General features: G+C 37.1%; 1 protein-coding gene across 1 annotated transcript in view; it reads right to left on the bottom strand.

Annotated features, from left to right (window-relative positions):
• The window catches only part of LOC134472447 (zinc finger protein 14-like), a 69365-nt gene extending 56914 nt beyond the window's left edge, over positions 1–12451 (bottom strand). The window contains exon 1 of the mRNA XM_063233845.1: positions 12311–12451. Coding sequence (XP_063089915.1) covers positions 12311–12313 — 3 coding nt within the window. The 5' untranslated portion in view covers positions 12314–12451. The remainder of the gene's footprint in view (positions 1–12310) is intronic.
• Positions 12452–16308: the final 3857 nt, after the last annotated feature.

Raw genomic sequence — 16308 nt, 5'->3', positions numbered from 1 at the left:
TAACATTAGGCTGGATATAAAACTTGGTCATGTATAGGGAGAGACACAACTTATCTTTTCCCTCCAAAGTAGGAATTTGGTTCTTTTAACACTTAAAATCCAAAGAAAGACCTAAAATTATCTCTTACATAACAGTAATTACACAGTCAATCACTCACAACAGTAGAAAAGGCTCATTAATAGGAAATGATCAGACACAAGACACTTAATATGATCCTCACATTCTCCTGGGAAGCACCTCGGACTAGGAAGAACTATGAGAGCTTTTTTGTTTTAGTCTACGGCTGTTGTGTCCTCATCTATGGGCATCAGCATAAATCAGGAGACAGCTTTGTGCTTTTAGACAGCAATGTATATGCTATGCATCACTTTTAACACTGTAAAATATTCAGGACATGAATACATCAAGCAGGGTTGTATACAGGCCAAGTAGAATGTATCATATCACTGCTCTACCAAAAGAAACCATTTTTCTCCCCAGAACTTTGCACTCCTATTAACTTTAAGACAACACTGAAGCAATTATTCTGCAATATTTACTGTGATACTATCTCAGAAAGCTTTCATAGGTTACAGGAACAGGTCTCTTACTTTTACTATTTCAGTGCAAAGACAGAATATAGACAAAGGCACATCAAAATCGCAGCCATAATGAAGGTGTGAGTAGATTTTACACATAATAAATCAAATGATAAATGATTTTTCACCAGGAAATAACTGGATGTAGAGAGAAAGACCAAACCACAACAAGTGATTCAAGTGATGAGATCCCAGACTGAAAAAGGGCAAAAAGAGGCAAAAAGAGGGTAGAATTACAGGGAAATGCTGCAGTAAAAGGAATATTGAGAGACACATTAAAGCATATTACTGAATTCAATGCACAATACACTTCCTGAAATATTATTCTGCAAAATATTTTGTCCTACCAAAGGCTTAATAAAGATGCAACAAAGAACAAAACTGATAGTGTAGTCTGTTCATATTCCATGAGAGTACACTTCAGAGTGTTTAAAGCTCTTTGGAGTTACTCATTAAAGAAGACCTTTTGATAATAAGTAAAGCACTGTTACCTGGTGTATCCTGGCTCTTTCACTGAACCATTCCTAGGAGCAATTCTCAGTAGTGACATAGTCTCACCCCATCATTTTAAGGTTGAACTGCATCTTTTCCCAATTTTTTTTTGAACACAGATGTGTGTTGTTTGCTGAACATTAAACATTTCTCAAATGGGAAATTGTGGGCTTAAAATTAATCCTCACATTACTCAGAATTACCACATTTATGTCAAATTCAGTGCCAACTACAATTAAACTCCCCCAAGTATAGTCTGCAGTTGAAATCATGTGCTGTTGTGTTTGTCATGTATCATCATCTGAAAGAATCAAGAAATAGCACAATGACTCACCCTATTAACCAAAATGAAAATGCAGTCCTAAACCAAAACATAAGAGGGTTGACATTGTTTGTGCTTTTAGACAGCATAAAATTGCAACTGTCTTTGGTCACTGTTCCAGAATTTGCAAGAAACAGCCATGTTTCAAAAATAAATTACATGACATACAATTAATCTCATGTGTACATAAACATATCTAGAGCAGAAAGATTCCAAGGACTGCTTTCAGAATGGCCCTATCATATAAGCAGTAGAATTAAATTATAGCTTTCTTGATATGAAAATTAAGTTGATTATTAATTTAATTTAAACATCTACATCATGTTGGATTTGGTGATCCACACCTGTATTAACACTATTGTGGGTAGCTTAGACAAGAAGATTCCCAAGATCTGTAACAGTCTGAGTATCAGAGTGAAACCAAGTCTCAGCACATAAAAAATTCATACCCATTTGTAAAGGCCTCATATACCTCAGAAAGAATGTCCTTGATTCAGTAACCAGTAGAACACAATCATATACACATGGGATTTTTCTGCATTTTTATCTATTTAATCCTATGTTCCAAGGTGATAACATCGGAAGTGATGGAGGCATTATAGACTAATTAGATCATGACGTTAGAACCCTCCATAATGATATGATTGCAATTATAAGTAATGAAAACTCTTCCTGAGAGGACATAATGAGAATGCACCAAGTCTAAATCATGTCTTACTACACAATGAAGCTGTGTGTTTGGTCATTGAATTTACAAGCATTCACAACTCTGAAAATTCACTGTTTGTAATAAGCAACAAAACATTGATATTCTATTAAGGGCAACAGAAATACACAAAAAGAGTGGCTGTAATTATGTTCTTAGTCAGTGATACACTGGTGCACATGGTATGACCAGATAGTCAAAAACAATATGTCCAACTTTCTCTCCTTCACTAAATCACATAATTACTGGCAGGGATAATCAATTAAAGTTCAATGGATTGCCGCTTTACTCAATCAGTGTCACAATATTTAGATGAAGGCTCTCACAAAAATAAATCTGTACAGGCAATTTCAAACTAAAGTACCAAGACAAACACAGGTATCTCTACATAATATTGTGAAAAGTTCTGTAAGAAAATCTTCAGTAAATGGAAAAGAGCTTTCAATTTTTACTTCCCTAAATGAAAAGACTTAAACCTCAAAATTTGTAGAACATTTTCTATACTGACTGTCATGACTGGAAAGCACTGATGACATAATGTCAATTATTTCCCAAATTATATCCTGTAAGTAGTTCTTTGATATTTCTAATTAATGAAGTATAAATTTTATTAATATACCCTAATATTTGTCAGAAACTAAAGTAGGGCAGAACTATACTCTCTGCAGGAAGATGGTGAATTAGACAAATCATGTGTCCATGGTCATTTTAACTTTAACTTGATAAATTTTATTTCACTTGATTCAAACATAATGGTACATAAAACTGCATATATTTCAAAAGTAAAATTAAATCTTTCAATAATGACTAACATAATGTTTCTCAGTCTCTTCATAGTAGCTGTCTTTATCTTTACCTATGTTGAAATTGAACATAAGAGTCTAGACTAATCACTCTGAACAGTGAATGATAGTATTACTAGATTTTATATCATAATGCTGCAGAATTAGCATTGGGTTTCTTAGCATCTCTTCTTCTTCAGAATATCTGTTCAGTACATTGTATACTATATAATCTGTTCCCCTAAAAAGTTTAGAAATTCTTACTATGTGTGAATCTCTACATGTATATCTATCCTTTCTGTATTACAGGGAAAACCAGATCAAAACAGGACAACAAAATAAAATCCTAGAAAAACATGAAATGAAAAAGACAGAGGACCACAATATTAGGTGATCTACAGTACTTACTATGCTTTCTCTTGTTATTTTCAATAGAATTGTCCACATCATCATGCACAATATAATTGAACATAACATTACATAGCTCTTTTAATAAAAACACAACTTTGAAGACATTGTAAGACTTGCAAGCAGTTAATAATCAAAACCAGAATGGGTATCTTTTACATCTTGTCATCTTCAGAGTAGTTGCCTCTACTCTTAGACTTGATACTACCAAGCATACCAAATTCGAATAAAATCAGTCAAGGCTAAACAGCAGTCTTACAAATCAGCTTCAAATACGATCAGTCATAGTAAGACAACGTAATATAGGGTTTCAGTGTTACGTTAATAGGAAATTAAGGATAGTTACCATGGTATAAGCTGCTATTTTTGGGTTAGCTGTCTGTGCCCTCAACTCTGAGTAGACAGGCCGGAACAAAATATAATCCAACTAAACAGAGCGATAAGACTATCATGACTCTTAATTTCATTTTATTCTCTTCAAAAAAAAGTAGTAAGAACTGTGGGAGTAATAAAACCCAAGATGTGTGGAATTGTTATTGTAAAAAAAGAGAGGAAAAGAAAGTGCTCTAAAGGATATAACTGCATGTATATTTAAGTGTGTAAGATAGAAAACCGTATTACAAGTTTTTGTTGGATCACTGAACAGAACTGTTTGCAATCTCACTGTATGAGTGTTCACTTTGTATGATTTAATTTTGTAATTTGAACAACTATTTCTAAGATAACAATATGTAATCTATTAACTAGTCATTTCTTACTGTTTCTTTTTTTGAAATTCTGTATTACTTGTACCTCTTTACTGTTTTGTTGTTTTGTTTCTCTTTAAATAAAAAAAAATTTTAAAAAAGACTACTGTGACTTTTAAAACTTGATATACCATTAGCAGTATTCTCTGCCTTCCTTTTTTAGACAATTCCTCCCCTTTCCCTTTCTCAGGGTGCTCTGTAAATTTTGGGTCCCACTAGCTCTTTTAGTTTTTAGATTAGGGGCCAACCTGTTATCTATCTGAGTGTTGCTAAATCTTTTTACCCCTGAGCTTGTTCTTGAGCTGTATTCCTTTACTTACTAAAGCCACAAAGTTTTCCTTCCTTCTAGCTTTGTGGTTCTGCACTGCACAAAAGTGTCATAACTTTCCAACCTATCTGCGGCTGCTGGACGAGTTGTCCCTATTTCTCTCTGTCTCTTCCCTGGTCTGGTTCCCTGCCTCTTAAACCTTTGTTTTCTCATCTTTGACTTTCAGTTTATTAAACTCTTTCAGGTTGAGTGTATTTCCTCTTCAGAGCATCTTTACGGATTCTGCCTCCTAATCTATTCTGCCTGTGTTTCTTTTTTGTTAGTGTATCAGGGCTATCTATATTAAAGATTATAGCTTACCATCTCTGCCTCATTTCTGCTATATTTCTCTTTATGATCTTTAGTTACTTCAAGTTTCTATGAATGGCAGGCACAGTGTCCATTTTTGAGACTACACTATTCCAATCTATAACAAATGATCCTATTCTTGTGCATGGAGACACTGTGATGGAATCAAAGGTACTCTAAATTCTGCATTCTGTACATTTTGACACAATGAGATTTGTTGTCTCAAAGAACAGCACATAGAATTTCTTAAGGACAGTAACATCTTGATGTTTTAGAAGAAGATCCCTGGAAAATACTCTAGAATGATACATTCCATTCTTCTTTCTTCTCTTTTGTCTGTCTCTCTCTTTAAGGGGTTAAATGAGAGTGACAAGAGTTCTTCATGCTGTGCATATGTAATATGTCTTCCTTTTTGCAGGATGACCTCTGAAACTGATCTATATTAAAGTTTTCTTCCTTTTACATTCTGTCAGCTATTTCTGGTGTAATTAAAATCTCACTAACAGAGCCATAACAGTGGATTTATGTTGTTTCCACAACATGCCTATGGAACGTATTTTTTTTCAATGCAAATAGGAATACACATATCTAATTCTAGATTATGATTTTACTCCAATACAGTTACAAATAATTTCAAATATTTTTTCTCAAAAAATTGAGGTAATGAGGTTCAATTCAGTTTACTACAATGCTTGGCAAGTATTCTCATTATTTCATCTGTTCTAGCACAACTTTTTGTGTGTAATCCTATTAATATTGAAAGGATGACACTCTTTGTAACTTGCGGCACTTGTGGAAACAAAAACTGATGTATTATTATATTTGTTTTCCTAAACACAAGTGTTCAGATTCAGGAAATGATAAAGAAAAGAGATTCCCTTTGGCTCAGTTAATAATGGGAGCCAATTTCACTGGGGCTCTCCTTAGTTTTTTCACACTGGCATTTCCCCCTCATGCTTTAAAAGATAATATTCACAGTGCTGACTCAATGCATTGACACTGACCAACATTTGAATTTTATATCTATTCATGCCTTCCCAACTTTCAGGTAAACAATGCCTTCTGCAGAAAACTATGCTTCTCTCCACTCATTTTACATATCATGACAGATTATTTGTTCATTTTTCTCTTTCACTCTAATTTTTAAAAAAGACAAAATAAGTTAACACCCCATCTTACAACTGATACTTCTTTTTTTTAACTTTTATTTTTTTATTATTATTTAAAGAGAAAAAAAAGAAAGGAAATAAAATAAAAAACAAAGCAGTAAAAGGGTACAAATAATACAGAATTCTAAGGGAAAAAATACAGTAAGATATCACTAGTTAATCGGTTACATATTGTCATCTTTGAAATAGTTGTCCAAATTATAAAAGTTTTCTATTTTCCTCAGGATGAATTGATGCATGCATTTGTAGCTAGTATTAATACCACACTTGTCACTAGGCATAAGGCAAATATTTTTTATATGAAAACAAAATGCCACTAAGCAGACTATAGTCAGAAAACTACACAATAAGAACTGTTGGTGAAGTTGTGAAGAAAACTCCCAAGTGGTAACTGAGAGTGTCAGGTGGGCTGTCATGTTGGAACACACACTGACAGTTCCTAAAATTATGAAAGCTATGGACACTCTCTCTTTTTCTTCATGCTTCTAAATTAAATGCTTGGCACTAGGTACATAATGAAGGAGCTTTATTTTGGCTTACTGCTTTGCAAAATTTGCATCTCACAATGTTCTTCTAAGAGAGGGAACTGAAGTCATACAGCATCACATGGAGTGTCTTAAGAGTGCAAGTGTGAGGGGCTGGGGATTTAGCTCAGAGGCATAAGTGCCTGCCTTGCAACCAGGAAGTCCTGAGTTTGATCCCCAGCACAGATAAAAAGGGAAAAAAAAAAAAGAGTGCAGGTGTGTCTCTGCCTCTCTGCCACTGTCTCTCTCTTCTCTTTTCTAGTATTGAATAATGACACCAGAAAAACTCTTTACTTTCATTGGGGCCTCTCTTGTAAACATCATATAACAGACAGACCCAGCGACCATGCTGAATTATGTTCTTAAAAAAATGACTTACAGAAAATGAAGATCCTACTGTACACAGTTCACAGGTCTTGGGAAAATAGAATTAAGAAGTGAGAAGTTATTTAGAAGGGAAAGAAAGTATTATTGTAAATAGACTATGTTGTTCAGTATGTATATTTTTAGATGAATAAAATAAGGGAGTAAATTTTAGCAAAACTGAAAAAGTCAACTCCTAATTGATGATAAATACTCAAATAATTTGGAGAGATATTCTGAGTTCAATTGATAAGGTGAGGGACTGCTTTGAGAATGAGGAAAATGAAAACTAACCCTTTATTACATATTAAAGCTAAGTCAAGCTACATTATTCCCAAGCAGCATGGAAACTGTAAATACCTCTCAAGCAGTTTTATCCAAAGGTCAGCACACACAAAATGTACAGAGAAATCTAAATATTTATTAAACAGTAATTTGTGGAGGAAATGGAAAAATGATTGCCTAACACTGGAGGCATAAAATAGAGCAAAAACTATACAGAAGCAATTAAATTTCATAATGAAACCATGAAATTTGTCAAATTAAAAAGGTCCAGTGTTGATGGTGATAAGAGATAGAAACTAGAGGCCAGAACAGAAACTAGCTGTGGAACTGTGGTTACTGCATTTTAAGACTTTAAATAATATACTCTCTATGTACCATCAAGCAGGCTCCTGAGCATTCATGGCATGTTCTCAAATCTTGCTTCCAGGGAAGCAGGGAGGATCCTGTTCTTTGTGGCACCTATAACAGTGACAGCACTAGAGAAGCCTGCTCTCCCATAACTGTGCAAAGGCCAGTAAAATAATATGGAGACAAACAGTGGAGTCAGGAATTACACCTACATGCAGCAGTGCAAAGAAATCTAGAAAATAATATTGAAAGAATTAAAATGCAGAATGAACAAGCTAAAACGTTCCCATTTTAGCACAAAAATATACATACATGGGGTTGGAGTGTAGAGCAGTGTAGAGCACATATAGAGTGTGCTTATTCATATCTAGGGTCTACAGCCAGCATATAAAATGTACATGAAGCCATGGGGTATAATCTAATCATGATGATAAGTGGTACAATATGGAAATAAAATACACCTGCAACAGGTTTCTCAAGCACAGCGCTAGTGATATTTAGGCCCAAGATTTCCTTCTAAAAAGGTCTGCCCCATTTTTTTCTATGACATTATTCAACATCCTTGATCTCCACTCTCAAGATATTTCTAAATCTTTCTCATGATCTATATTATGATTGAAAGTAAAAAGGTTGAGACACATTCCAGGGTTTTTCATGTGCAGAATTACTATTGCTGGAAAGGACTCACAGAAGATGCAGTGGACACAGATCTCAAATGACAAGGTACAAAAATAGGCAAAGACCCCCAAGAGCTTCCAAATTGCTACCGCTGCACTTCAAGTTCAGCAAGTCTTTCCAAAGTACTCTGCTATTATCCTTGCGACCCTTTCCTTGTCCTTAAAATCTGTGATACATTTCAGATGTCAGTGTGAAAAGCTAGAACAGCCTCCACAATTTCATGCTTCAAGATGACACCCACAGGAAGCTACCAACAGACTAAACTGTGCCTTAAACTGAAGCTGGTGCTGAATCTCAGCTATGGCATAGGCCATCCTCATGCCAATCTGCAGTACAGCCACACAGAATTCACAGGCCAAGAGAACTCAAATTCCCCAAGAGAGGAATTTCAGGGATTGCAGGCTCTTTTGATTTATGGGACATGTAACAATGGTTCATGGTATTCTCTTTTCCCACAGAGATATGTATCACTGTCAAGGGGAAAGAGCCTTGGAATTCATAGTACTGGACAGACATGCGTTCAGCCCATTAATGTTACAGAAATGAAAGTGGGCTTCTATGAGAAGGCAAACTGGCATGGCAAGGCAGTTTACTCAAGATAAAACAGTTAGAAAGTTTCCCAAAACCAGCATGAATTAGAACTACAAATGGAAGTGCTTTATCTTCAGCCAGACACATGGTTGGTGGTTTGTGTTCAAAATGCTCATGCTCAGTCTGATCATTGAAAATCTCTACCCTATCCCCTTGTTAGGGTCATGCAAACCAGACACTGTGAACAAAGTAGGGACATTTCATAAGGATCATCATCATCCAAACTAGTCAAAGCAAAAGAAGAAACACAAAATTCATAGTGTTCCTTTTCCAAATACTATTCATGTAATTCTCCTGATTCAGTTGTTTTGGAAAACCTGACTAATACAGCACTCAAAAGAAGAAACAGTAAGTTAAGTAACATGTTCTATAGAGAACTTTAAGACGATTTCAAGGTATTCTAGTGACATTGCTGAAGTTAGCAAAAATATGGTCAACTTAAAGGAAGTTCAAAAAGAAATGTGTTGAAAGTGCACAGAATATACCTACTCAAGTCAACATTACTTGTACACCTTGGAACTTTTAAACCTGCTCAACAATTTGCTTAATTTGTGTTTGGGGAAACATATATAACATCTTCCAAATTTCATAATGAATTACTAATATCTCTTGAACTTTACTGAATGTAGTCCACTGTAATCACTAATTGCTCAGCACCAATGTCCTGCTGCTGACAGAGCAGTGATTCATGATTGCTGTCCTCCATCATGCACAAGTAGTGTACCACATATCACTAGTGCACAAAATGAATAGAAAAATATAAAATAAAAAGTAAAAAATTAAATAGAAAAGATTTCCACTAGAATGTTTTACTGTATTTTTGAGAAGATTTTTTTACAGGGCCCAGGGAATGTTAAAATTACTGTTCACTAGAGATAAATCCTAGAATTTAGATTTTATATTGAAAGAGTCCCAATTCTTTAGGCCATTGTTATAAGACTTCTGGTTTCAGTTCCTCAAGCAACTGAGAATAAAGACTTGAAGTATTATACCTCACCAATATTTACTTTACCCAAGCATTTAAATCTTGGTACATCACAATAGATATAAACACCCCAACCTTAAACTGGCATGGTGACACATATGTATTATCCCCACAGTCAGAGACTTAAAAACACTATTAAAAATTCACACCTCCTGGAGGGCAACTTAGTAAGTCCTGGCCTCCAAGATTTTAGAAAATTAAAAACTTAGCTCAGAGCAAAACTCCAGAGTTCAGTCCCTGTACACACACACACACAGCACGCTGAGTGTGGTGCTGTATACCTATGGTACCAGCTCTTGGGATGCTGAGGCAAGATGACTGCCATGAGTTAGAGGCCTGCCTGCATTACAAAGTGAGATCCTGTCTCAAAAATTAATAAACAAACTAAAATTATCAAGAACACCTTGAAATCTCTGATCTGTTGGGGATACCCCCATCATTCTACTTCAGCTATGGTGTCCACATTAATTTTAAATCTAAAACTAAGCCAGATAGTTTACTAATTTCAGATTTTGCCTTGAAAATCATTAGATGAACTTATCAGTGGTAGCAGAAGGCATAGTTACCTACTATTAAGCTCCCATCTTTTCTTTAAATCTGTGACCTTTGCCCAATTCACAGAGCAAGCAAGCACACAAGTCTTCCTTCATGCTTACCCTCAGGACAATCTGAGTTTCAGAATCTTCTATATTTTAGACACTACTATTGGCTAAACAAAAATCCTTAATTACTAACCATTAATACGCTGCACAACTACTACTTCCAGCTTCTCCCCTGCTCTAGTACTCCTTGGAAACTAACACAAGCAGCCTTTTTCTATTTAAAAATATGAACAATTAGGCCAAGAACTATAGCCCTTAATACAGAGATGATGTCCTGGCTGCTTTCCACTCCTACACATATCACAAATGTATGCCCAGGTAAATACCCCAATTCAAGGTTTCTCTCAATGTGTGCTTAATAGGCAGCCCCATCTGGAAGTTTTCTCTGCAAGGTACACTTTCCATTTCTTTGCTAAGGCTTTACCAACCACTATGTTTTCCTTGGCGTTCTAACTCTGTGGCAGAACTCATTTGAACTGTCTAATTGTGAGTGGACCTATCATCTAAATAAATTTTTAAATTTTTTTTCCATTGCTCTGCATGGAACTCAGGAGTCCACTGGGATTTTGGCAGGTACTCTTCCACTGGAGCACATCACCACACTGTTACCAATTCTCAGCTTCTTAATACCTAACATGGTTCTAGAAATGTAGGAAGGTAGTGTAAATTTAGAGGATCACTACAAAGATTAAAAAGCAAAAATTTGAGGTGGAATTGTGAGTATGAATTCCTGCAACACAGATATTTATAACTTTCAGATATTTCAGCTGTGCTGCTGATAGAAATGAAACCAGGGACCTAGTTCATCACCAGCGGATCCACCTACAGTTTGCATCTTGGATCTTCCTGAGGGCCCTGCTCTGCCCAGAATGGTGCACATGCAAATGTAGCAGTGGGTTTCTCAAGAGGGCACTCAGGCTGTCAGTGTCATAGCGGACAAAATGTCCTGAGAACTCAGTACTGGTCTTGCGCTAGCAATGTTATAGGCAGCTGAGTTAAGTAGAAATATTATATGCAGTCAGAGAGGGCTAGGCCCTCAGTGGAGCCAGTGCAAAAGACCAGACACCTTGCAACTATGGGGGTAACAATCACCTCCCTCTGTGGTCCAGGTCTCAAGACAAATGAGAAAACAAACAAAACCACAATTTCAGTGTAAACATCAGGGATTAATAGTCTCAACAGATATTCATCACCTTGAGGAAGCCAGAAGAAGCACTAATCTGTCTCCTTAGGGCAAAGAACCTGCTCCTCCATGCTGCTATCCCTCTTGGATCCCAATTTAATCCCAATTTAATCATTTACCTGAGCAAATAACTCATAATCTTGACTGACCACAATTTTGTCCAACCTCATCCTTCTGCACTGTGAGTTTCCATTTTTGCCCACTTTGGACCCCCCTCAACTTGTGGTTTTGTTCTGTAAAAATCCCTAGAAAACCAGGGTCCTAGGAAACCCATAGAGGACCCATTCTCTCTGTCTTTTTATTTCTGGATTCCATCTTTCTCGATGTCCCTCTCTCTCTTTCAGACACGGTAGATTGCTCCAGCGTGGGGCTTAGCTATGCCTAACAAGACCTTCTTCCAACTTGGAACTGGGCTCAGAGAAGCAACTTGTCTCTCCAAGAGTAACTCCTATGCTTCTTTGTCTCTATCGTGCTAAAATCTTATTGGGACACAGCTTTCTTTCTATCAATAAATACATAGTTCTCTCTTAAACTCCAGTGACCCTAAAATTCATTCTTTGATTTTAGAGAACACAAACTCATACCGGACGTTTAGTAGGTTGTGAGTTTGTTTTTTTGTTTTTTTGTTTTTTTCCTTTATATCAGCAAAGGTCAAAAGGAACAAGGAATGACTCAACTCACATCTGAAACTACATCAGGATCCGGAGCTACGGCTGGGGGAGGAGGGGGATGGGCCTAGTCACTACAGTTAGGGGTTTTTTTCTCCCCTTTGGTACCAGGATTCAAACTCACGATGTCGCACTTTTCCGACAAGCGCTGTGTCTCTGAGCTACATCCCGGCCCCTAGGCCACCATACATAGTTCAGACCAATTCTAACACGACCTCTTCCAGATCCCACTCCATTTCAAAGCTCCCGTCCCACAGCGTTACCATTATGCAGCTTGAAGGTCTCCTGGAGTCTTTTCTATGCAGCCTATAACTTGTATAAATCACAGAAAGCAGCCGATCCAGCTGGAATGCTCTCAGTAACAAGCTCCAGACACTTTGACGCCATGACACCGGAAGAACACGCCCTCTTGGCCTTTTCTGATTGGACAGTTTATACAGTTGGCTTCCTTTTCATTGATTGACTTCCGCAATATTGCCCGCCCTCTGAGCTAGCGGCAAAAGAAAAACAAACAAAACCTGCAAGAGTGCAGCCCAGGTGCAAGACTGTAATGCAGAAGGGGCTGGGGATTTAGCTCAGCGGCATAAGCGCCTGCCTTGAAGGCAGACAGTCGTGAGTTCGATCCCCGGTACCGATAGAAAAAGAAAAAGACCAAAAAAAAAAAAAAAAAAAAAATCTTGTGCAGGAAAGATTCTGTACCACCGTTATGTCACGTTAGTGCTTGGTAGTGGCTCTTTCTACTTAATATTAGAAACAATTGTAAGTTGCTTTTGGGGCTGGGGATTTAGCTCAGCGGCATAAGCACCTGCCTTGCAAGCAGGCGGTCGTGAGTTCGATTCCCGGTACCGATAATAATGAAAAAGACAAAAAAAAAAAAAAAAAAAAAAAAAAAAAAAAAAAACACTGTAATGCAGAGACTTCTGGACCAGGTTCTCTTATAAAATGTTAATCTCATCTCGCCTGCCTAATAGTACTTGCATTTAAAGGCTTTATCCTGAGGTCTCAGAATTAACCCAATTTTCTTATAAGACTCAGTGGACTCTAACTAAAAACGGGCCACGAATATGTTCAAGAGGTTCCAGGGTCAGTATTCTAGTAAAGACTCACTAGTCTTATGTCAGAAAACAACCTGGGTCCAGGCCAGCCCAGGACACAATGCAATAGAGGGAGAACTGACTATTTGAGAGATCAGTATCCAAGAATGAAGAATCTGGCTTCAATCTGAAGATTTTCACATTATGTCTATCAATCTATTAATTTTTCAGCTTTAAAATGAATTTCTGTCCCTGAAAAGGAACACAAAGCGTTATAGTTAACATTAAAATTTTCTGCAGATATTCATGGCTTTAATAAAAGCCACCTAGTGCCTACACAGTTCAGAAGTTCAAACTTTATTGTTATTAGAATAAATACCACGGATTTCCAGAAAAATTGCATGTTTCAGATTATATACTCTATATAGTTTTAAAATTATTAGTTGTCATTCATTTTTACATCAATGGGACAAAAGATGCAAAACCTAAAATGCGAAGTTTTATTTGTCTCCCAGTATCAGCCACATGGTCTACTAATTGCAAGGCAGAAATACAATGGCAGAGTCACATGGTGAAGAAAAATGCTCTCCAAAGGTGCCAGCCAGGAAGCCGAAAAAGATAGGTAAGCTGCCGACAGAACACGTTTGCAGAACTTGCTGCAAGTGGCTCATCTGTAACAAGACCCATCCTCCTCACAGCATTTTCATACACTGAAATCATCAATAGATTAATGATGAATACTGATTCCACACAATGCAGTCAACTTTGAAACTTACAAAACATTTCAGATAAAACCATGACACTGATGTTGGAAGGAATAACAAGACATGCAACAGCACAGAAACCTCACACAGGATCCAGGACACTCCCCTTGACTGTGCATATGCACTTCACAGTATGGTGAGGAGTGAATTTAGGATTAGTGTTAGGCTCAAGCATTGAGATGCCAAAGGTCAGTCTCTGGCCATGGTGGTTACCTCAACTTGACAGTATACTTATATCCTGGAAGCAATCTCAATCCAAAGTACAGGGCCAAAAGAAACAAATGGGCACCACTATAGTTTCACCTAGGACCAAATATTCCAACTGATGCCGATAGAACTAGTTCCTGACAAGGATGTTTCTGTTCACTTTCAACCATGAATCATGTCTTAACCACAACCCCCACTCTGATCTTGGATCATTGGGCAGTGCACAAGCATTATTTTTGGATTAATTCTCTCCCAGTGTTTTTCCCATGCAGGTACTATCATTAGATCCCACAAACAAGTCAAGTTTAGCAGGTAGGAAGGTACTCAGCAACACACTGGGAGCTTCTGCCTTGGATGCCTGACAGAGGAGAACCCACTTCTCTGGCCAGTGTATGTGACTGGATGATTCACATAGTACAAACTCTTCTTCGCTGATGCCAGGCTGCTCAGTTTCGTGTACGATGACTCAATAGGCACAAGAGTAACAGTGTACTACCTGCATGTATGACATCGAAATACTACACTCTAATCAAATTCTTCTCTGTCTAGTCTCACTCCATCTTTGATCACTTCTTTCCTTGATGTTGCCATCACCAGCCTGAAGGATTATAGCCCTGAAGCAGGATTTACTTCTAGCCTTTTAAAGCTGCTTGTATCTTCTTACTATTCCCAGTGGGACCTTCCTATTTTTTGTTCCTAAAAATTTGATCCTGAAATTACTCCAGAATTTCTAAATTCAAAGCCAAATGGAAAAAATCCCCAGACCCAATAATGTGTCTCCAGGCAAGAGTAGGACAAGATGGAATAGAAGGAAAGCACTAATTCTTTTTGAAAGAAGAGAGGCATTCTTAAATTAAAATCCATGAAATAAAATTCCAATAGCTTTGGAACTGAACAATGTGTATACAAAATAAAAATTTTGAGGGTTTTTAAAGTGCTTTTTAATGTGTAACTCAACAATTTTCTATTTTAAAATGATAGTAGAAATCAAAAATAAAAACTATAATGCAGAAATTCAAAACATGATAACAAGAAATTAACAATGGCTAATATATTGTGATTTGTTGGGAAGACCCAATATTTATAAAAGGTGGCTTCCTAGCACAGATTTTCTCAAAGCCTATCTCTCCATCTAGACATTTTCAGCCAAGGAAAGAAAACCATGTGAGAAAGAGAATATAATTCTCCAATAAGTGAAAAATTCATGTATAATATGATAACAGTACCATGCAAAGAAACCAATGTGAAAGGAAAGAAAATATCTTGGCTACCACAGACAGGCAAGTTCTATATCCAGAGTCATGAAGAAAGCCAGAATTCTGAAGACTAATTGTATGAGGAGGGCCAGAATGAGAGGCACAGTGTAGCCCCATCTTTGTTCTCTTATCAATGAAATCTGTCTCCCTGGGAGATGTCTCCATATCTCTAGCTCTGCAACTGAATCACAAGTTTTCGAAGTCTGTCACCCTCTCTTGCACCCTCTCTTTCCTAGCTTCTCACAATCTGGGCTGCCCTACATTAACAAGGTAAAAGAGGCTTCACTGAGTAATGATGAGAGTTGAGACAAGCTGCAAGTTGTGCAGGGATTTTGAATAGATTCCTTAAACTGAAAACTCATCATTTATTCCTAATGAGCATTTCTGTATAAGCCATTTCCACTGGCCTACCAAGATGACAACAGGGAAGAGTTCACCTCAGACTAAGGTAAATCCAGGAGGTATATAAGGATATTCCAGATACTACAGTCCCTAAGTCATTATATAACAAATTGAAAAGCTTTAAGCACAATTCTTCACTGTACTGTCTTAGATACTATTCTCTCATTGTTGGGATAAAATACATGATATGCAAAATTAAAGAAGGAAAGGTTTATTTAGCTAAGAGTTCACAGAGATTTCAGCCCGTAATCAGTTAGCTCTAATGCAGGCTGGAATGGCACAGAGGAAAGAGATCAAGGTGTCACAAGGACAGAAAAAGCAACAAGAGCAAAAAGTCGGGTGGGGAATTCAAATTTCCTTTCCTTCCTTCTACGGTAAGCAGGACAGCCCTTTCTATCGTAGGTGTAGCATTCACACAGTGGACATGCCCTCCTGTTGCACAGGATGAGGATGTTTACATACTAAGGACAACAACTCCCTGAGTGGCTTTGTTAAACTTATAAACTTACCCATGAGTTATCATAGTGCTGACCACTTCAGAGTCCAATCCTACTACTGTACACTACTGCAAGTGCAGATGACTGTTCAAAGTATGGGC

The sequence above is a fragment of the Cavia porcellus genome, unplaced genomic scaffold, assembly GCF_034190915.1.
Source record: "Cavia porcellus strain 051 isolate PalLab524CR breed Dunkin Hartley unplaced genomic scaffold, mCavPor4.1 scaffold_23, whole genome shotgun sequence".
Lineage (NCBI taxonomy): Eukaryota > Metazoa > Chordata > Mammalia > Rodentia > Caviidae > Cavia > Cavia porcellus.
This window is presented reverse-complemented; position numbering and strand designations above follow the sequence as displayed.